This window comes from Schistocerca gregaria, chromosome X (genome assembly GCF_023897955.1).
Source record: "Schistocerca gregaria isolate iqSchGreg1 chromosome X, iqSchGreg1.2, whole genome shotgun sequence".
NCBI lineage: Eukaryota > Metazoa > Arthropoda > Insecta > Orthoptera > Acrididae > Schistocerca > Schistocerca gregaria.
In genome coordinates, this window is record NC_064931.1 from 92098664 (window position 1) to 92121854 (window position 23191).

Genomic DNA, 23191 nt, shown 5'->3' on the forward strand with positions numbered 1-23191 from the left:
GACCTGTGCTCTTTTCCAATCCTTTGGAACGCTACGCTCTTCTAGAGACCTACAGTACACCGCTGCTAGAAGGGAGGCAAGTTCCTTCGCGTACTCGAACTGGTATCCCATCAGGTCCAGCGGCCTTTCCTCTTTTGAGCGATTTTAATTGTTTCTCTATCCCTCTGTCGTCTATTTCGGTATCTACCATTTTGTCATCTGTGCGATAATCTAGAGAAGGAACTACAGTGCAGTCTTCCTCTGTGAAACAGCTTTGGAAAAAGACATTTAGTATTTCGGCCTTTAGTCTGTCATCCTCTGTTTCAGTACCATTTTGGTCACAGAGTAACTGCACATTTTGTTTTGATCCACCTACCGCTTTGACATAAGACCAAAATTTCTTAAGTCCCATAGTGCTCAGAGCCATTTATTCCACTCGTAGGTAGCACTCGTGAAGGAATATTGTGGGTACCTATCCGCCTGAGTCTGATTTTCTCTCGTTTCCGAGTCTTCATCATTACGCGAAATAACACGGCTGAGGAAGCAATGTGTTTCTTGACGTATTATGGGACGCAGGCTGTCTGAATTGGCTTCCCGCGATGTGCAACATCTTTCTTGTTCTTACGTCTCTCACTGCAGGCCTTTCAGCACTTTTCACGCTGTCTCGAACCATACGTGAATCTTTTCGGCTTTGAATCTTTGCAGTCTCTTGCATTAATCCATGGCGGTAAGGATCCCCAATTGAATCAATCAAGAATTGGCCGTACAGTGATTCTGCAGGAGGCCTCTTTAGCGCGAAAATTATTTTCGCCTGCGCGAATGCTAAGCTTTAAGTTTCAGTAACTTGCCAGCAGCCATAAAAAGCTTAAGAAACAATGAAATTCAGTTTAAGAGAAGCCTAAAGGATTTATTGGTGGCCAAATCCTTGTACTCTATTGATGAATTTCTCAGTAGAACCAACTGATTTGCGTATATATATATATATATATATATATATATATATATATATATATATATATATATATATATATATATATGGCGTATTGTATCACAGCCGCCCACAATACGAGCACGAAGAGTCTCTACATTTGGTACCGGGGTTGCGTAGACAAGAGCTTTCAAATACCCCCATAAATGAAAGTCAAGAGGGTTGAGGTCAGGAGAGCGTGGAGGCCATGGATTGGTCCGCCTCTACCAATCCATCGGTCACCAAATCTGTTGTTGAGAAGCGTACGAACATTTCGACTGAAATGTGCAGGAGCTCCATCGTGCATGAACCACATGTTGTGTCGTACTTGTAAAGGCACATGTTCTAGCAGCACAGGTAGTGTATCTCGTATGAAATCATGATAACGTGCTCCATTGAGCGTAGGTGGAAGAACGAAACTAAAATGAGCTCTAACATGGAAATTAAGCGTTTCATGACACATGTCCACATAACATCTTTTCTTTATTTGTGTGTGAGGAATGTTTCCTGAAAGTTTGGCAGTACCTTTTTGTAACACCCTGTATGTAAGTACAATCTAACTTCCGAACCGTTTCAGGGAAGTCATGTGTTCATTGTAAATAAGGTATTGTAGTAGTTTTGTTATATGTTCATTACGTTATAAGTAAACAAAATTTTTAACTTTAAATTCAGGGCATTAATGAGATCTTAGTAAATGAGTGTTTGTAAAATTAATCATACATATGGTGTTCATTAAAAGAAAGACGATCATTCCACTTGGGACCTGTGGAAGGTACATTAGCTCATTTGTTTCAGTTGTAAATATTTGTCATGTATTATCGTTTTTCTGACATGTTCTACATCCCGGAGGACCTCCTCAGTACGGAACAATTGGAATGAAAGTAAATGTAATCTAACATATTATACAGTACTTAAACGTTTAGAACGCGAAACATTTACCAGTGCTGCTCAGAACACAACCTCATGTCAAACAACAACAAAAACAGTAGAAAATGGCGGATAATGCTTATGGCGGTCTTCAGTGAGCGTCCCTTCATGCAATTCTAAAGTTAGTCAATAGACTGAAGAACTAAACTATCGGGTGTTCCGAGGTCCACTATTCTCTAGGTATAATATTCGCTCCTAGTTATGTGGAGGACCTTACACTTTTTATACAGGTACAGATATATTGTATAAATCATTTTGTAATTTGTTTCGATCTTCTGTTGACTTTCCTAGAAGGTAAAGGACACCTTCATCTGCAAACAATCTAAGATTGCTGCTGAGATCGTGTATCTAGATTACGAACGGCAGAGGGCCTGTAACACATCCATGGGGAACGCCAAATATCACTTCTGTTTCTCTATATGACTTCACGTCAGTTACTACGAACTGTGGCCTTTCTGAGAGGAAATCACGAATCTAGTCGCACAAATCAGACGGTACTCCAAACACACACAATTTGATCTGAAGCTGCTTGTGAGGAACGATATCAAAAGCCTTCTGGAAATCTGGAATAAGGAATGAACCAGAGAAGAAGAAGAAGAAAAATAAGGAGAACGAGGAAGTGAAGAAGTACAATCGGGAAAACTGTATTTCATAATGTAACAAACATATGTAAAATCGCACGACTCGAGTATGGATCACAAAATTTCACTACATGTCATGAGGACAAACTGAATTGAATTTTCTGTTCGATATCACTTTCAGAGTAAGCGTATGAACGCAGAAACTTTTTTTGTGTGTATAAAATCTCACGTCAAGAGTAAGCACGTTTTTTGCCTAAAGCCCACTGAAGCCTTTGGCATAAATCCCGTAGGATCACTGTCAGTAATCCTCGCTGTGCGCCCAGATGATGAGAAAGCATAATGCTACATGTCATTACACCGGCTGGGTGGCTGGATATAGATGATACCGAATCGAGAGACTCATCTACAGGTTTGAAAATAGAGCGTCCTACGGAAAGAATAGATCCAGTTGAGAGATATATACCAAATAAATTAATAAGAAATGGTAATAATTCCCCATGATACAAAAACAGGTCAGAACACTGTTACAGAAGCGGAAAAAGCATACCAAATTGCAAACAACGCAAAATACCAAAGACAGGCGAAGTTTTACAGAAGCTCTAAACTTGGCAGAAAACCGAAAGAGATTCTTGTTACATGTAAAGCACACATGGCAAGACGCAATCAATACTTCCACTGCGCGATAACAATAGTGATATTATTGATGACAGCGTCATTAAATCAGAATTAGTAAACAAGGTTTTTCGAAATTCCTCCACAAAAGAAGACAAACAGATATTCCAGAATTCGAATCAAGAACTGCCAACATGGGTAGCTTAGAAGTGATATCCTAGATATAGCGAAGCAACTGAAAACAGTTAAGAGAGTCAAGGCCTCCCGTCCAGACTGTATACCAGTCAGGTCCCTTTCGGAGTATGCTGATTCAATAGCTCTGTGCTTAGCAATCAGTACAGAGGCTCGCTCGTAGAAAGATTCGTACGCAAAGGCTGGAAAGTTGCACTAGTCACACCAATATCTAAGAAAGGAAATAGGAGTAATCCGCTGAATTACAGGCCCAGATCACTAACGGCGATTTGCAGTAGGATTTTGGAACATATACTGTCCTCTAACATTATGAGTCGCCTCGAAGACAACGGTTTATTGACAAATAGCTAAAATGGATTCAGGAAATATCTTTGTTATGAAACACAACTACCTCTTTATTCTCAAGAAATAGTGGGTGCTATCGACAGGGGACATCAAATTGATTCCATATTTTTAGACTTCCAGATGACTTTTGACACCGCTCCTCACAAGAAACTTATAATTAAATTGCGTGCCTATGGAGTATCGTCTCAGTTATGTGAGTGAACCCGTGATTTCCTGTCACAATTCATAACAACTGACGGCAAGTCATCGAGTAAAACAGAAGTCATAGATTTAATATCTGGCGTTCCCCAAGGAAGTGTCCCTGCGCTATTCCTAACTTCTGTAAACAATTTAGGGGAGACTCTGAGCAGCCCTTTTAGATTGTTTGCAGATGAAGCAGTCATTTATCGTCTTGTACAGTGAACAGATGATCAAAACATATTGCAAAATAATTTAGACAAGATATTTGAATAGTGTAAGAGGTGGAAATTGACTCTAAATAATGAAAAGTGTGAAGTCATCCACATGGGTACTAAAAGGAATCCGCTAATTTTCAGTTAGACGATGAAGCATACAAATGTAAAGGCTGTAGACTCACATACGGATTACAATTACAGATTACTTATTTCGTAACGATCACACCGATATTGCTGTGGCGAAATCAAACCAAAGATTGTGATTTATTGGCAAAACACTTAGTCTTCTAAAGAGACTGTTTACACTAAGCTTGTCCGCCCTCTTCTGGAGTACTGCTCTGTGGGGTGTGATCCGCATCAGATATGACTGACAGTGGACATGGTAAAAGTCCGAAGAAGGGCGGCTCATTTTTTACTATCGAGGAATAAGAGAGAGAGTGCCACGGATATGATAGACGAGTTCGAGTGGCAGTCATTGAAACAAACGCGTTTTTCGATGCGGCAAGGCCTTCTCGTGAAATTTCAATCACGAACTTTCTCCTCTGAATGTGAAAAAAATTGTTGGAGCCCACCTACAGAGGGAAAAACGACCATCATAATAAAATAAGAGAAATCAGAGTTCCCGCGGGAAGATTTAAGTGTTAATTTTCCCGCGCGCTGTTCGAGAGTGGAACGGTAGAGAGGCAGCTGAAGTTGGTCTGATTAACTCTCTACCAGACACTTAATTGTGAATTGCAGAGTAATCATGTAGATGTAGACGTAAAAGGCACTTTAGTGAAACATGCTCTTCCTACTATCCCACGATGATATGCAGGCACCCAAACACAGACAGTTTTATTTTGGTTCACAATTGTTTACTGCGAAGGATACACTCTGTACATTAAACAACGTAGTTTGAAAATACACACATCAAAAAAAGTTTTTCATCACCCCGTTTCCCGAAACTCCTGAAGATAGACGTTCACTGTGGATATTGTATCACAGACACAGTCATTTGATTGATCAGACATGTCACTAAACCCACCCAAAGATGTAAACAAACATGCATGAGCAGCGCCTATTAGACGGAGGGTGTCCGACAGCCGATTAGTTCCAGTCATTCCGCCAGGAAGGAGGTACACGGCTCGTGTTGTCTATAGTTCAACCGGCGTAGACCGTCAATACCGCAGTTCGGCGCGTCCGAATTGTTGCTTTGTGCCAGGAAGGGCTCTCAACAAGCAAAGTGTCCAGGCGTCTCTGAGTGAACCAAAGCGACGATTTTTTAGACATGGAGGAGACAGGGAGAGACAGGATCTGTCGATGACATGCCTCGCTCAGACTGTCCAAGGGCTACTACTGAAGTGGATGACCGCTACCTACGAATTATGGCTCGGAGGAACCCTGACAGCAACGCCACCATGCTGAATTATGCTTTTAGTGCAGCCACAGGACGTCGTGTTACGACTCAAACTGTGCGCAATAGGCTGCATGATACGCAACTTCACTCCCGACGTCCATGGCGAGTTCCATCTTACATCCACCACACCATGCAGCGCGGTACAGATGGGGCCTACAACATGCCGAATGACTAGAGTGGCCAGAATGTTCTCCTGGTATGAACCCTATCGAACATGCCTGGGATAGATAGAAAAGGACTGCTTATGGATGACGTGACCCACCAACCACTCTGAGTGATCTACCCCGAATCACCTTTGAGAAGTAGGACAATCTGGACCAACAGTACCTTGATGAACTTGTGGATAGTATGCCACGACGAATACAGTCATGCATCAATGCAAGAGGCCGGGCTACTGGGTATTAGAGGTACCGATGTCTACAGCAATCTGGACCACCACCTCTGAAGGTTTCGCTATATGGTGGTACAACATTCAGTGTGTGGTTTTCATGAGCAATAAAAAGGGTGCAAATGATGTTTATGTTGATCTCTATTCCAGTTTTCTGTGCAGGTTCCGGAACTCTCGGAACCGAGGTGATGCAAAACGTTTTGTGATGTGTGTACTATGTTGCTACGAGTTTACAATTAATAAATGTTATTTGCACTTAACAAATCAATATTTTCTTTAAATCTAATACAAGCATTACCAATAACCAGTGGGAATAACTTTGAGTAATTGATTGTTATTGAAGAAATCAGAAAAAAAGTTTGTGACGTGAAACAACGCACAGAGATGCTCAGATTAAACTACATCACAGTCTCATAGTTTACCACAATTATTAATTACCGTTAAATATGACTGGAATTTGAGAAGGCAACAAATGAAGATGTTACTCACCTAGAAGTGACAGCAATCCGCAGAAGACCCATATCACAAAACTCATCCCTACAGAACCTGTACGAGTCACAAGGCCTGACGGAGACACAAAAATTCCAGAGCCTGAAAAAATATACAGCACTTCATTATTTTTTATTTGTATAATTTTTAAACTGAATATTTCATAATTTTTTATATTAACAGTATATTGATAAATGGGGTGACTGCAAAAGACCTAAACCTGTATGAATATATATATCTAAATGTTAGGCTTTATAAAAACTTTGCTTGTTCTGTACAACTGTTTTCATGAATGCAATAACACACGTCAGGCTGATAGATGTAGGATCATAGTGATTCAGTTCAGCAAAGCCAGATAACAATTATTTGTTACGTGTTAGGGATTTTATTAACTTCGAGTGAATTTCTCGTTTTTTACCGAAACGTATCTTGTAATATGTTATTCTCGTTTGACAACATATCGACAACAATTATATCGATTTTTCAACAAGCCCGTTTGTTACATTAAGGTTTCCGTTTCTCCTGCGTCCCGTTTACACATAGTTTTTCGGATCTCCGACTAAATGGAAAAACGCATTCAGTTTGCATGAACTAAAACAATAAGAGGAAAAAGTATTAGAAACATGATCAAATCATCCCCAGGCATCCTCCAATATACGATTTTTTAAAGATAGTACTAATTTCAAGAGTCACCTTTATTCTCAAATCTCGCAACAAGTGATGTAATTCTGGCTGAAGTTAATTTTTCACTTTAGCAAATTCAGTCAGCCTCGTTACCCACCATCAAGTTAATCAACATGAATAAAGCGCTACAAAAAAATAAAATGTAGTGTGTGGCGATGTGAAAACGGATCTACCGTCAATTTCTTTCGCGGGAAGTGGAAAATTCGTCGTTCCTTCCAAATGGTTAATAATTCAAATTTATTAAAAGAAATCTCTTCTGTCTGGACACAAACGCAGACCGTATTTTTTCGAGATACCCTAATCGTTTTATTAAACACCCATATGAACGTGCTAACTGTTAAAGTCCGTAGCGACGTTAATAATTCATCAGTATTAACGTGACAGCGGTCGTGCAGTTGTTTATTTTGGTGTTACGTCATCACAGCCACTTCTAGAACCGAGCCCATCATTCCCCCTCACGCGTCAGGCCCCTGTTGGATAGGCAACGCTGGGGAACACGTCAACTGCTCACTGTACGCTGCCGTGATCCCTAACGAATCTTAACATCTTACCAAAAACTTTCCCGTGATTTTCGATGTTAAGATACAACATTCCTTTTACAGAACTTTCACACGTTTACAATCATATGAATGCATGTAATAAAACTGTGACTCAAAATCAAGCGCAGCCGACTTCAACGAACGAAACAGAAGTATAATTTACAAATTCTGAAACAGTAGGTTTGGCAGCGTAAGTAGAGGCCAGTATTAGGTATTTGTCAAATTAAAATCTTAAAATTTCTGTCATACGTGACGCGATAATGGCTTGCTCTTTTCTTTTCAGCTTGTTATTGTTTGCCTTCTAAAGAAAGAAAGAAAGAAGATTTTAAAAATTGCCGACCATTACGGTTTGTGTTTCATAGCTGCTGAACGAAAACTAAAACGTTTCAAGTTTAACATCGTTTTAAGCATGTTATAAACTAAAACGACCAAGAATTATTAGAAGAAATGTTAATTAGAATTTTGTTTATTTCATAAATTTCACATTTTAAACACCGAATAAAATAAATATAACATAAGGTGACTTTCTAATTCAACCGTAGCGATCAGTAGCGTAACTTGTCTTATTGTTTGCTTTTAATTAATACAGTTAAGAGCAGACATCCTGGAAGGGGACTATGCAGCAAGCGGCAGATGTTAAATCAGAAATGTAAAAGGTACCACTGTTTTCATAGGTAGACAAGAGCAATTTACTTAAGCCACCAGGTGCTAAAACTACCATTACCTGGTGGCAAGTAAGATTACCTTGTCTTTTCTGAGAGGCGACTCAACGAAGTGCCAATTCAACTATACCATCGTTAAGTCCTGTGGAATATAGCATTTACTGTTGATTACTTATTTTAATAGTCTCAAAATTACTGTAATAATTTTCAGTTTCTGTCATATCGTATAATGGTTTTATTTGTTCCTGATTTTCGTTTGTAGGCTGTAGACCTGATTAATTCTCGATTTCGTACTAACTCTGTAGAGAGAATGAGATATTTCTCCGTAAAGAATTTCTATAAGGAGTAATTTTACGACACAACAACGCTCCTCAGAAATTTATTCAAAATTTCACTTCTCAGATACTGTGTTTGTTTCTTAATATTGTCTTTGTTCTTTGAGCAAAAAGACGCTGTGCTGTTATTTAGTATAGAAGGGTGAGAAGCGGAAAAAGAAGGTGACTCACCGATCATAGTCCCAACGATTAAAGCCACCCCACTGAAGAGTCCCACCCGTCTCTCGAGGTGAACAGTGTCATTCGCAGTTGGCGACGGCCTCTCCAGCTGGTCTCCCCCTGTGCCGGAAAGTTCGGACAGCGCGCCCGCTTCACCGTTGCTTGCAGATCCGTTGCTTGAGTTCCGCAACTGGAGTCCATCTTTGCCGGATACATTATTCTCTGTGAACAGAAACACCAACATGACAATGTTTTCGCAAGTAACTACTATTGGTCAAAAGCATTTTTATGCTTAAGTAAAACAATTTGAACAGGATGGGGCAAATAAAAGTGGCACGGACGAGGAGATACGATTGGACCTGAATCTATGCATATAACCACACCCTGTGACGTGCACACAACGTATGCGCCATCCACGTGATCCACACCGGTTCCTTAGAACACATTTACACAATCTTTACTCTTGACAGGGTTGTTAGCAGAGGTCAGTCTGGTTGCTGCCCCAGCTGGCCACACAGGTCACCAGATCTATCAGTATGCGATTACTTCTACATCTACATCTACATCCATACTCCGCAAGTCACCCTGACGGTGTGTGGCGGAGGGTACCTTGAGTACCTATATCGGTTCTCCCTTCTGTTCCAGTCTCGTATTGTTCGTGGAAAGCACGATTGTCGGTATGCCTCTGTGTGGGCTCTAATCTCTCTGATTTTATCCTCATGGTCTCTTCACGAGATATCTACATCTACATTTATACTCCACAAGCCACCCAACGGTGTGTGGCGGAGGGCACTTTACGTGCCACTGTCATTACCTCCCTTTTCTGTTCCAGTCGCGCATGGTTCGCGGGAAGAACGACTGTCTGAAAGCCTCCGTGCGCGCTTGAATCTCTCTGATTTTACATTCGTGATCTCCTCGGGAGGTATAAGTAGGGGGAAGCAATATAATCCATACCTCATCCAGAAACGCAACCTCTCGAAACCTGGCGAGCAAGCTACACCGCGATGCAGAGCAATAAAGGATCCTTCTTTCTATGTATTCGCAATACATTACATTTGTCTATGTTAAGGGTCAGTTGCCACTCCCTGCACCAAGTGCCTATCCGCTGCAGATCTTCCTGCATTTCGCTACAATTTTCTAATGTTGCAACTTCTCTGTATACTACAGCATCATCTGCGAAAAGCCGCATGGAACTTCCGACACTATCTACTAGGTCATTTATATATACTGTGAGAAGCAATGGTCCCATAACACTCCCCTGTGGCACGCCAGAGGTTACTTTAACGTCTGTAGACGTCTCTCCATTGATAACAACGTGCTGTGTTCAGTTTGCTAAAAACTCTTCAATCCAGCCACACACCTGGTCTGATATTCCGTAGGCTCTTACTTTGTTTATCAGGCAACAGTGCGGAACTGTATCGAACGCGGGAGGAGGGAGCAATATACTGCTTGACTCTTTGGTGAAGGTATTTTCTCGAAACTTTAACAAAACCCCGTACCGAGTTACTGAGCGTCTCTCCTGCAAAGTCTTCCACTGGAGTTTATCTATCATCTCTGTAACGCTTTCTCGATTGCTAAATGATCCTGTAACGAAGCGCACTGCTCTCCGTTGAATCTTCTCTATCTCCTCTGTCAACCATATCTGGTACGGATCCCACACTGCTGAGCAGTATTCAAGCAGTGGGGGAACAAGCGTATTGTAACTTACTTCCTTTGTTTTCGGATTGCATTTCCTTAGGATTCTTCCAGTGAATCTCAGTCTGGCATCTGCTTTACCAACGATCAACTATTCGAACGGTATCAAAAGTGAGTGACACTTCGACACGTAAATTAGTCTACTTTGCTTAGTTTCATTCACTTATGTCGTATGGTATTATGTTTTGGGGTAACTCTTCCCATTCTAGAAGGGTATTTTTGGCTCAGAAACAGGCGGTTATGGCAATAAGCGGTGTGAGTTCACGAACTTCTTGTCGACCTCTGTTCACGAGTCTGGGTATTTTGACATTGGCCTCTCAATATGTATAATCCTTATGGTCGTTTCTTGTTACCAAAATTAGTTTATTTCCAAGAATAAGCAGCTTTCACTCGGTTAATACTCGGCAGAAATCAAACCTCCATTTGGATCGGACTTCCTTAACCCTTGTGCAAAAAGGTGTGCAGTATACTGCTGCATCCATTTTCAATAAGCTGCCACTCGAATTCAAAAATCTTAGCAGTAATCCACGCCCTTTGGAATCGAAACTGAAGAGTTTCCTCATGGGTCACTCCTTCTATACTGTCAAGGAGTTCCTTGAAAAATTAAGCTAATTCTTATTGTATTGCTGATAGCGTTTACTTAAACTTATGCACTGACTTCTCATCAGGTTCGTGAACATTTATTTTTATCTGTTATTACTTTTATGTAGTAAGTTCATGTACTGACACGTTCCATGACCTTGGAGGTTTGCTCCTCAATTTGGCCCTACGGTACTTGACGTGTAAACAAATAAATAAATATGCTGTAGTCAGGTTAGTCCTGTATTTCCTTTCCTCCAATGTGTTATATGTGGCGTGGAACTCTGTTCTCCGGGTCACATTTTATTGGCCTCATCCTGTACAAGACATCACACTTCTTGAAACGACAAAAAAATGTCGTTTCATTATTCTGAGGAATCTCCACAGATACTAGCTACTGTTCTTAAGAACTTTCGACAACGGTTGTTTCCCATTGAGAAATCCCATTTGAATTTTGTCTGTGAGTGGACCGTGTTCTATTTCTTACAAGAAGCATACACGTCTATCATCACATGTCGAAGTCCGCAGATCGTGGTCGGGCGGTAGCGTCCTCGCTTCCCACGCCCGGGTTCCCGGGTTCGGTTCCCGGGTCAGGGATTTTCTCTGCCTCGTAATGACTGGGTGTTGTGTGCTGTCCTTAGGTTAGTTAGGTTTAAGTAGTTCTAGGGGACTGATGACCATAGATGTTAAGTCCCATAGTGCTCAGAGCCATTTGAACCATCACATGTCGAAGTTCAACAGCAGCAGGACCGTGAACTATAGAGATAACGGTTAAATTGTTCCGCGCTATTGCTGCTCGCGTTGTTCGGATTCCCACGACTGCCATGCCTATATGGAATCGATGGGTTTAGGACGGGCGTACTCGACGCCGTGGGAGATGTCAGTGGCTCCACGAAACTACTACCAGAGAGGGAAGTTTCACTGTACGCTCGGACGTACAGGAACGTGCGGTGACATCAGGTACGTTGAATCAAGAAGAGAGTTTGTTTGCGGCAAGACAAGTGCTTCCAGGTCTGGAACAAGAGGCACTATCAGCACGTCTACTGCCGCGGCTTCCCTGGAGGCGGCAAAAGAGGGAGGTGCACACACCAGTGACACCACGTTGTCTTTCCCGGTCCTGCATGTAGATAAACTATGCGCGTATTTGTTGGTGGAAACTCCGAGGAGAATGGAAGTTGCCATATTGCATTCGAACCCAGTAAATGGAGTAACTGTATGGGTATGCCATTCAGTTCACAACACGAACACCTCTGCTTTGCAAAGCCAGTAATCTGGACAGCGTCCGTTACATTTGTTGACGTGTGTGTCCTTACTCAGACCTCTCCGTGGTGTTCATCTACGTCTACATCTACATGGATTCTCTGCAAATCACATTTAAGTGCCCGGCAGAAGGTTCTTCGAACCACCTTCACAATTCTCTATTATTCCAATCTCGTATAGCGCGCGGAAAGAATGAATACCTATATCTTTCCGTACGAGCTCTTATTTCCCTTATTTTATCTTTGTGATCGTTCCTCCCTAAGTAAGTCGGTGTTAACAAAATATTTTCGCATTCGTAGGAGAAAGTTGGTGATTGGAATCATGTGAGAAGATTCCGTCGCAGCGAAAAACGCCTTTATTTTAATGATGTCCATCCCAAATCCGGTATCATTTCTGTGACACTCTCTCCCATATTTCGCGATAATACAAAACGTGCTGCCTTTCTTTTAACTTTTTCAATGTACTCAGTCAGTCCTATCTGGTAAGGATCCCACACCGCGCAGCAGTATTCTAAAAGAGGACGGACAAGCGTAGTGTATGCAGTCTCCTTAGTAGGTGTGTTACATTTTCTAAGTGTCTTGCCAATGATACGCAGTCTTTGTTTAGCCTTCCCCACAACATTTTCTGTGTGTTCCTTCCAATTTAAGTTGTTCGCAATTGTAATACCTAGGTATTTAGTTGAATTTACGGCTTTAAGATTAGACTGATTTATCGTGTAGCCGAAGTTTAACGCGTTCCTCTTAGCGCTCATGTGGATGACCTCACACTTTTCGTTATTTTAGGTCAACTGCCACTTTTCGTACCACACAGATATTTCTTCTAAATCGTTTTGCAATTTGTTTTGATCTTCTGATGACTTTATTAGTCGCTAAACGACAGCGTCATCTGCAAACAACCGAAGACGGCTGCTCAAATTGTCTCCCAAATAGTTTATATAGATAAGGAACAGCAAAGGGCCTATAACACTACCTTGGGGAACGCCAGAAATCACTTCTGTTTTACTCGATGTCTTTCCGTCAATTACAACAAACTGTGACCCCTCTGACAGGAAATCACAGATCCAGTTACATAACTGAGACGATATTCCATAAGCACGCATTTTCACTACGAGCCGCTTGTGTGGTACAGTGTCAAAAGCCTTCCGGAAATCCAGAAATACGGAATCGACCTGAAATCCCTTGTCAATAGCACTCAACACTTCATGTGAATAAAGAGCTAGTTGTGTTTCGCTGGAACGATGTTTTCTAAAACCTCGTTGACTGTGTGTCAATAGACCGTTTTCTTTGAGGTAATTCGTTCGAACACAATATATGTTCTAAAATCCTGCTGCATATCGACGTTAACGATATGGGCCTGTAATTTAGTGGATTACTCCTACTACCTTTCTTCAATATTGGTGTGACCGGTGCAACTTTCCAGTCTTTGGGTTCAGATTTTTCGTCGAGCGAACGCTTGTATATGATTGTTATTTTTCAACAAGGTATAACGCAAGATTGGATGTTGCCCGTTTCTCCTGAACCCTGACCCGCTGACAACATCTGGTCACGGTTTGTCGAGAGACTGATACGGAGCCAGTCGTTACCCACTACGACTGATCAAACAGGGCTTAAAGTTGAAGCAGCATCGAATGTCGTACTCCACTGTGGTCCAAGCTCAGTTAGACTCGTTGCCCAAATAGGTCTGTGACATTGTTGCCGCTAGAGGTGGCAACTCTGTCTCCTGAATTTATCACCCAGTACACCCCCAAATCACGTACAAATTTAATAATGTACTCTTTCTGATATGCAGTATCTACGCACAACAACAAGAATTTCTTCATTTTCTTTCTGCCTTGTGTTGCAGTTTTCATGGCCAGCGGTGTTCATCGACAGAAAAATAATTAGACTGCTCGCATTATTGAGGAACTATGTGTCACGGCTTGATCGTGACAGATTTGTTTTTTACGCTGATCCATGTCCTTTCGCTGTAACAAGTTTCAGCAAAGTCGATGAACTTTGTGGGCGAGCAATTTACTATCGATGTGTTTGTACTCTGGGCTATAACATGTATGGGAGTCGGATACAAAAGAAGCGATACTGACACTGAAAGTTCATGCATTTACCAGATGTGTTTCGTTATTGACGGTCGCCCTCAAAGTAGCACCAGCTGTTTGAGCCCCTACGTGTCCGTGTACATTCTTCCCAGTGATTGAAACATTTCTCCATTTCGTTTCTCTGCGGCTGCACAGGAGTTGCCTTTCTGCACAGCGAAAAAAACACTTTTGAAGTTATCTGCTCGAATACTGTCACTGTGATGGCACTTTTTATAAAACGTGTCACAGCATAAGGACACATTTCAAATTCGAGAAACAGTTACACACTAGCACGTCATGACAAATAGTTCCATAGTAACGCATGCAGTCTGTCTATTTTGTGTCAAGATGAAAACTCAAGGCACAGCTTCTGTTGTCTTTGTATTACCTTTTTAAAAATTGGCCAAAATATGTTAGTGCTTTAGTGAGCCAGTTTATTGGTGGAATCTGATCACTTCCATTTCCTTGTCCGAAGAATCAGCCAGTCTGTCACCACAAGAGGAATTTGGGTCCGATTCCCAGTATACCTCAAGAATTGTTATTTGGTAGCAGGACTGAAATTGGTCCTGGGAGATAACTGAGAATATACTTTAAAGATAAGTATCTGCGTGAAATTTTAATCGATTATGAATGTGGAACACTGTGACAGTGACGAATAAAGGTTTTCAGAAATGACTGCAAAGAGTCTTCTTTTGTGGTGATGAATTTTTATTTATAGTTTTTAGTATTCGCTCATAGATTGTGGAGGTGGTTTTGGAGAATTATTTCATTCCATAGATTACTCCTGGTGCACAAATTCTAAAGTGCATGGGAGTTGTTAACTATGCTAATGATGTGTATTTCTATGTATCTAACATAACTGACGAATATAAACATTTTCCGAAGAGATTTGTGCACCAGGAATAAACCTACGGAATCAAATAACTGTGTACAACAACCCCCACAATGATGCGAATGAATTGTAAGAACTGTATCACCTGATAATGAATTACTACGCTGAATACTGTCACGGCGATAGCGTGAGGGTTGTCTCTTTGCCCGAAGACTCGTACGTTATGTTCCGTTGACACCTGCACACCGGCCGCACCGTTTGCGATGATGCCTATAGCATAAGGACACGAAAAACTACGAGTAGGGTTGCATGTTGTTCTTGGACGAGATTGAAAAAGACAGCAATAAGGTCTTGATATTGGTCAAAAGCTGTCCTGATGGCAGACTCCATGCAAACCAAATTGTCAGCAGTGGAACAGCCTTGGCGAAAATCACCTTGGGACAGAGACTCAAGAAGACTCAAGGAGTCAACACAGCCGCCAGCTCAACATGTGTTTGAGCAACTTACAGAAAATATTGATGAGACTAATTGGGCGATATCTGTCCATCTCTAGGGCATGTTTACCCTGTTTCAGTACTGGGACGATGACGCTTTCCTGCCATTGAGATTGGGACTCACCCTCGGCACAGATATGGTTGACGATGGTAAGGCGATGGCACTAATAGTCCAGTGATAGGTGTTGGAGCATTTGGTTGTGGATGTGGTCTGGCCCTGTGGCTGTATCAAGGCAAAGGGCTATGGCACTGGAGAATTCCCACTCATTAAATGGAGCATTATAGGGCTCCAGGTGGCGTGCAGTGAAAGATAAATGCAATCGCTCATTCCACTGCTGAAGGAGATGAAAGGCAGGTTGATAGTTCTCAGGCCAAGAGGTTCGAACATAATGCAGAGCAAAACGATTGGCTATGGCGTTTAGATCAGCGAGAACAGCATTGCTCAAGGAAATATCTGTAGAGGACTTGTATCCACAGACTCATCTACTCCTCCCTCAAACCTGCAATGGAGATGAACATGGTCAAATGATTGAAACTTAAGGTTCCTAGCATTCTTGCTTTATTAAGTGACGGGACTGGGCATGGGGCTATTTAAAGGCAGTGAGGTGCTCGATTGAAGGACGCCACTTATGGCGTTCGAAAGCATGCCTATGATCTCTAATTGCCTTGGCAATTTTTGAGGGTCACCAAGGTACTTCTGTCCAACAAGGGGATCCCAAAGAACAGAAGACTGCTATGTCGGTTGCTGATAGAATGGGTGCTGTTGCATTTTGGACTGCCTCGTCACTGCTTCAATTTAGTTGGGAGCCATGAATGACTGCGGAGGTGAAAGCATGCCAGTCGGCATTTTGGAGAGCCCATCTAGATGCGTGCCCAGGGGAGTGACACTGGGGGAGTGATAGGAAGATTGGGAACTGGTTGCTACCACACAGGTCTTCGTGGACGCTCCAGTGAATGGTTGGGAGACTACTAGGGCTGCAGATAGAAAGATCAGTGGTTAAATAAGTTTAATATGCCACACTGAAGTGCATGGAGTCTCATTATTCAAGAGACAGAGGTCGGGATCTGCCAGTGAGTTTTCGATGTCCTTACTGGCTTACTGTGGTTCCACCCCAAAGAGGGTTATGAGAATTGAAGTCGCCCAAGATTAAGAATAGGTGGGGGAGCTGAGAAACCGATGCAGACAATATGTTGGGAGGTGCTCCACCATCAGAAGGGAGATAAACATTACAGATGGTAAAATCCTGAAATGCACTTATTCAAACAGCCTTAGACTCCAATGCTGTAGCAAGAGGGAAAGGTTCACTACATACAGAGTTCAGAACATATGTGCAAACTCCACCTGACAGCCTATCATCATCGGCATGATTCTTGAAATATCTCCAGTAGCCCACAAAGGGCAGGGGTCTGTGTTGCTAGAAACGAAGTTTCTAGAAGGACGATGCAGAAAGCGGGGTTGGAGCTTAAGAGATGTTGTAGCTCAGGTACTGAAAAAAACTGCTGCAATTCCACTGGAGAATCGTGCTGTCAGTAAACAATGAGGGTGTGACCAAAGAGGCAGGTTATGTCCCGGGGTCACCTGCTGCCACTGGTTGAGAGGGTATGGTACCAAGACACATAAGTTCTAAGAGATGTTGTGTGGTGCGATCTGGAGCCTCAGGGACCACCATCATCGCTGCTGCAGCCACAGTGTGGGATCGAGTGGCGTGGGGGCCACCGGAATTTCCTTCGTTCTGGAAGACTTTCTTCATCTTTCTTTTCCTTAGAGGGTTTGGTTGACTGTGAGGGCCTCCTTGAATTAGTTTCATGGACTGAAGAAGAACGTGAAGTCCTACGACCAGCAGCCTGTAGTTCCTTCAGCCACTGGCTGGTATCCGTTTGCAGACCGGCAGAAACCTTGGAGGGGAGTGTCCCCAGTGGCCCCTTCCTGTTTTGAGAGGCCAGACGAGGGTGATGCGTCTCCAGCTGACGGATGGGGATCAGCGCCCCCCAGTGGAGGGAGGGGGGAGCCATTGCTCCCAAAGTGTGGGTGGAAAAGAAGTAGCAGGAGGAGAGTCTCCCCAACCATCAGATGGTAAGGCATGGTTGAGTGGCCCTAAGGGCTCCCTGTAGGATACATAAGGGTGGGGGGGGGGGGGGGTTGGGAGTACTGTTGGCAGAGACGGCAACGTCGCCAAAGCTGTAGCGTACAACACTGTCATAAGTGCAAGATGTAGACACTTATACTTTTTCTTGGCCTCTTGGTGTCATATATACTTGTATTTTCTCCCTCTCAAAAGACAGTGCAGTCTGGTAAACAGGGAAAAGTTTCACGAACTGTCTTTAAATGATGACTCTAGGTATATACTACATCCTCCCACATATCACTCCCATACGGATCGTGAGAACAAGTTTCGATTAATTCACCGTCCGCAGAGGCCTATAAACAGACATTCTTCCCGCGCTCCATGCGTAAGTGGAACAAGGAAATGTCCTTATAACTGGTACAGTGAGACGTACCCTCTGCCATGCACTTCACAGCGGTTTGCAGATTATAGGCGTAGATGTAGATGACGAACTCCCTACCAATCCAGCCTTGTGGCCAGCATTAGAGCACGTTGCAGAGCGTGCTCTGCCGTCCGCGATCACTCACCCTGTTAAGAACCATGTTCCGCCTTCTGTAACCTCTAAGTAATCATCATAAATCGCGGTAACTGCAATGTGATTACTGCCTTTAAATGAAAGTATCATTTCTATTCGTATCATTGCATATTTGTTTCAGTTATCTCTTGTACTACACTGTAGCAGTTCTTTCTATATGTGGTCCAAATTTCATCAAACTATGTTACTTGGCTGTGACCCATCGCGCGAAAGTTACTTTAGTCCTTACGTTACACACTACTGTTCATTTTGGAGTCACTCAGCCAATAACACTACACAATTTTTGCTTCTATTTACTTTATTTTAATAAAGATTACCTCTTTCGCGGGACAGGATGTTACTGAACTTCGTAGTTAATGAAGGAATTCCGTAATAGCTACTGAATAAACCGAAATCTGATAATGTCGTAGCGAATTTGGTTAGAAATATAGGAAAATGAAGCCCTGAGGTGGTAGGAGGGGAAAAGAGGTTTTGCTTCTTGGCTGACCTGTTTGTAAGGCGGGATAGATGTATGGTTTTCATAGAATCAGTAAATCTGGTCATTCTTCCGAAGGATGATTTATGTGTTCCCTACACAGAATTCGTGCCTCATAAGTGTGGTGAAGAGAAGTTTCTAATAACAGTATCTACTGAATAAAGATATTCGCCCACAAATTGCTTGAACAAGAACGTGTCGTGGGTTTCAAGAAGTCGGAAACTGCTTTCGAGTACGCTGATGGACGTTTACAATTGTTAGATGGAGACGATTAATTTCAAATTACCTTTAAATACAAAATGAGACTTTCGTTTAACTTTTAATGGAAACGTAACGTCCTGAACGTCGTGTCTACTTAATTATTTAATTTGACATTTCACAGGTTTGGAAGGTTGCCTTGGCTCCCCTGCTACTTTGGCAGCGAAGCTTTCGAGGGACCGCATCATAATGATACAGTCATCGACAAGCTCAAATAATGTACTATACGAACACCTGCAACATTCTAACCACGAGTTGCAATCCATAACTTTAACATTGCTTATTAGTCAGGAAATGGAAACGAAAGCTAGAAAATACTGAAGTTTCGGCAGCATTTTATTACACGCTATATTATAAATCAATTCTAGAAAAATCAAATACGATGAAAACGTGTTACTAAATTAATAAAAAGGTTTAAAGCACTTCCGTAACCGAAATTAAAAAAGCCTAGAGGTAAAACTCTTCAGATAGCTTCTGTGCACTAAAAACAAGTTACACGATATAGGTACTTTCCAGGAAAATTCATTACACCACCACCTCCGTACCCATCTACAGAGATTCAGTGAAAACCTTTTTTTACTTTTACAAAATCGAATTTTTTATTGTTCAAAATGGCTCTGAGTCCAATGGAACTTAACTTCTAAGGTCGTCCGTCCCTTAGAACTTAGACCTACTTAAACCTAACTAACCTAAGGACATGACACAAATCCATGCCCGAGACAGGACTCGAACCTGCGACCGTAGCGGTCGCGCAGTTCCAGGCTGTAGCGCCTAGAACCGCTCGGCCACCCCGGCCGTCTTTTTATTGTTGCTTAATACACTGATCAGACAGAATATTATGACCGCCGACCTACAATCTACGCTCCTGGAAATTGAAATAAGAACACCGTGAATTCATTGTCCCAGGAAGGGGAAACTTTATTGACACATTCCTGGGGTCAGATACATCACATGATCACACTGACAGAACCACAGGCACATAGACACAGGCAACAGAGAATGCACAATGTCGGCACTAGTACAGTGTATATCCACCTTTCGCAGCAATGCAGGCTGCTATTCTCCCATGGAGACGATCGTAGAGATGCTGGATGTAGTCCTGTGGAACGGCTTGCCATGCCATTTCCACCTGGCGCCTCAGTTGGACCAGCGTTCGTGCTGGACGTGCAGACCGCGTGAGACGACGCTTCATCCAGTTCCAAACATGCTCAATGGCGGACAGATCCGGAGATCTTGCTGGCCAGGGTAGTTGACTTACACCTTCTAGAGCACGTTGGGTGTCACGGGATACATGCGGACGTGCATTGTCCTGTTGGAACAGCAAGTTCCCTCGCCGGTCTAGGAATGGTAGAACGATGGGTTCGATAACGGTTTGGATGTACCGTGCACTATACAGTGTCCCATCGACGATCACCAGAGGTGTACGGTCAGTGTAGGAGATCGCTCCCCACACCATGATGCCGGGTGTTGGCCCTGTGTGCCTCGGTCGTATGCAGTCCTGATTGTGGCGCTCACCTGCACGGCGCCAAACACGCATACGACCTTCATTGGCACCAAGGCAGAAGCGACTCTCATCGCTGAAGACGACACGTCTCCATTCGTCCCTCCATTCACGCCTGTCGCGACACCACTGGAGACGGGCTGCACGATGTTGGGGCGTGAGCGGAAGACGGCCTAACAGTGTGCGGGACCGTAGCCCAGCTTCATGGAGACGGTTGCGAATGGTCCTCGCCGATACCCCAGGAGCAACAGTGTCCCTAATTTGCTGGGAAGTGGCGGCGCGGTCCCCTACGGCACTGCGTAGGATCCTACGGTCTTGGCGTGCATCCGTGCGTCGCTGCGGTCCGGTCCCAGGTCGACGGGCACGTGCACCTTCCGCCGACCACTGGCGACAACATCGATGTACTGTGGAGACCTCACGCCCCACGTGTTGAGCAATTCGGCGGTACGTCCACCCGGCCTCCCGCATGCCCACTATACGCCCTCGCTCAAAGTCCGTCAACTGCACATACGGTTCACGTCCACGCTGTCGCGGCATGCTACCAGTGTTAAAGACTGCGATGGAGCTCCGTATGCCACGGCAAACTGGCTGACACTGACGGCGGCGGTGCAAAAATGCTGCGCAGCTAGCGCCATTCGACGGCCAACACCGCGGTTCCTGGTGTGTCCGCTGTGCCGTGCGTGTGATCATTGCTTGTACAGCCCTCTCGCAGTGTCCGGAGCAAGTATGGTGGGTCTGACATACCGGTGTCAATGTGTTCTTTTTTTCATTTCTAGGAGTGTATATAAACATGTCCAGGCGATAGCAGCGTCACCTGGCAAGGACTGACTGCTAGTCAGACAAACACACGGTGCCTGTAGGATCAGTGAGCATGATGTCTGTGTGGAGAATGGGGAAGGCGCACGACATATCTCAGTTTGATCGAGAACAGATTGTGATAACCCGGAGGCTCGGTACGGACAGTGCACTACTTGGTTGTTCGAGGAGTGATATGGTGAGTGTCTTCAGCATGTGACGAACCCAAGGTGAAACCACGTGCAGACATCGTCGGGTTGGGCGTACATCGTAGTCTACGGTAGACTGGTAAAACAGAGCAGGCTTTAATGCTGGTCGGAGTACAAGTGAATCTGAACACACAGTTCACCGAACACTCCTAACGATCGGCCTCCGCGCCGACCATCATGCATCTGCCAATGTTGACACCACGACATCGACAAGTACGACTGAAATGAGCACATGACCATTGACACTGGACTCTGCCACAGTGGTAGAGCGTTGCAAGGTCTGATGAATCCTGACAGCTTTTTCATCATGCCAGTGGGAGGGCGCGAATCCGCCGTCTTCCAGGAGAACATCTCCTTGACACCTGCACTGTGGGACGGAGACAAGTTGGCGGCTGCTCCATTATGCTGCGGCGAACATTCACACGGGCATCCGTGGGTCCAGTGGAGCTCGTGTAAGGCACCACTGGTTGCAGACCACGTTCACCCCTTCATGACGATCATGTTCCGCGATGGCAGTGGCATTTCTCAACAAGATAATTCGTCATGTCACAAGTCCAGGAGCATGATGGAGTGGTTCGAGAAAAACAGGCAGGATCCGAACCTGCGACCGTAGTGGTCGCGCGGTTTCAGACTGAAGCGCCTTGAACCGCTCGGCCACTCTAGGCCCTACAGTCTGGAACCGCGCGACCGCTACGGTCACAGGTGCGAATCCTGCTTCGGGTCTTCGGTTAGTTATGTTTAAGTAGTTCTACGTTCTAGGGGACTGATGACCTTAGACGTTTAAGTCCCATAGTGCTCAGAGCCATTTGAACCATTTTTTAAACCCCATTCTACTCATGACAGGCTCAAAAAAGCAGTATTTAAAGAGTCTAAAACTTTGATGTCTTTATTCCGTTCTCATAGTAACCTTTAATACAAATACTCCGTTTCATTTTTATAAAAATATAAATAATCGTCGATACTGTCCAACACGTGGTAACGTTTTGAAAGCTGAGAATAAACTAAATATTTGATTTGACCAACAATGTACAGATAATTTTCAGACATATTTATCAATAAAACGACGAGAAAATAGTATGAATGGGACTAATGCAACACAAGAAATTACAAAACTCCTGTTACTCAGTACGAAGAGAATTTCCACGTATTTCTAGTTGAATACTCTGTGCGCGGACGTTTTGTAACCATATAGCTTGTACCGCAAGCCCTCGTAACGAGCGACGGCGGGAGTGACGTCTGAACGGAAGCAGGGAACCTGGAACGGCGGTTTGGGCGCTCGGCTCAGAGTCACGGCTCACGGCTCACGTGAACGCTCTATTTTTAGCCCGCAGCGTTTCGTCACTGTAAATGGTTCTCGGTATTCTTCGAACTGCAGTCAGTGCGCTCGCGTCATAGGCCTCTGGTAACGTATGTTGACGAACACGTGAACTGGAGGACAGGCGTCGCGTCATTTCCTACGACCAATAGGATTTCTTTCCACATTCACGGTTTTTCTTCTGAGTATTCGCGCCAAAGAATGGCACATGCTGAATGAGTTGATCGTAACTCCACGTATCATAATATCCTAGATCTAAAGCCTTTTTTTATTTTGTTTCTGGGGTTGCATTAAGGTAAAAATATACAGTGAAGAGGTAGATATGAAACACGAACTGCTACATAGTGTGGTGTGCGTACTGTAAGACCTTCGGTACACACACCATCAGATTATTTGACCTGTCGCTCTAACGAAGTA

At 43.5% G+C, this 23191-nt stretch overlaps 1 protein-coding gene across 4 annotated transcripts in view; it reads right to left on the minus strand.

Annotated features, from left to right (window-relative positions):
* LOC126298679 (b(0,+)-type amino acid transporter 1) overlaps positions 1-23191 on the minus strand; it is a 634347-nt gene that overhangs the window by 250916 nt on the left and 360240 nt on the right. For all 4 annotated transcript variants that reach the window (XM_049990114.1, XM_049990113.1, XM_049990115.1 and 1 more), the window contains exons 2-3: positions 8663-8872; positions 6272-6373 (exon numbers count right to left, since the gene is read on the minus strand). In XM_049990114.1, the coding sequence (XP_049846071.1) occupies positions 6272-6373; positions 8663-8872 (312 nt within the window). The remainder of the gene's footprint in view (positions 1-6271; positions 6374-8662; positions 8873-23191) is intronic.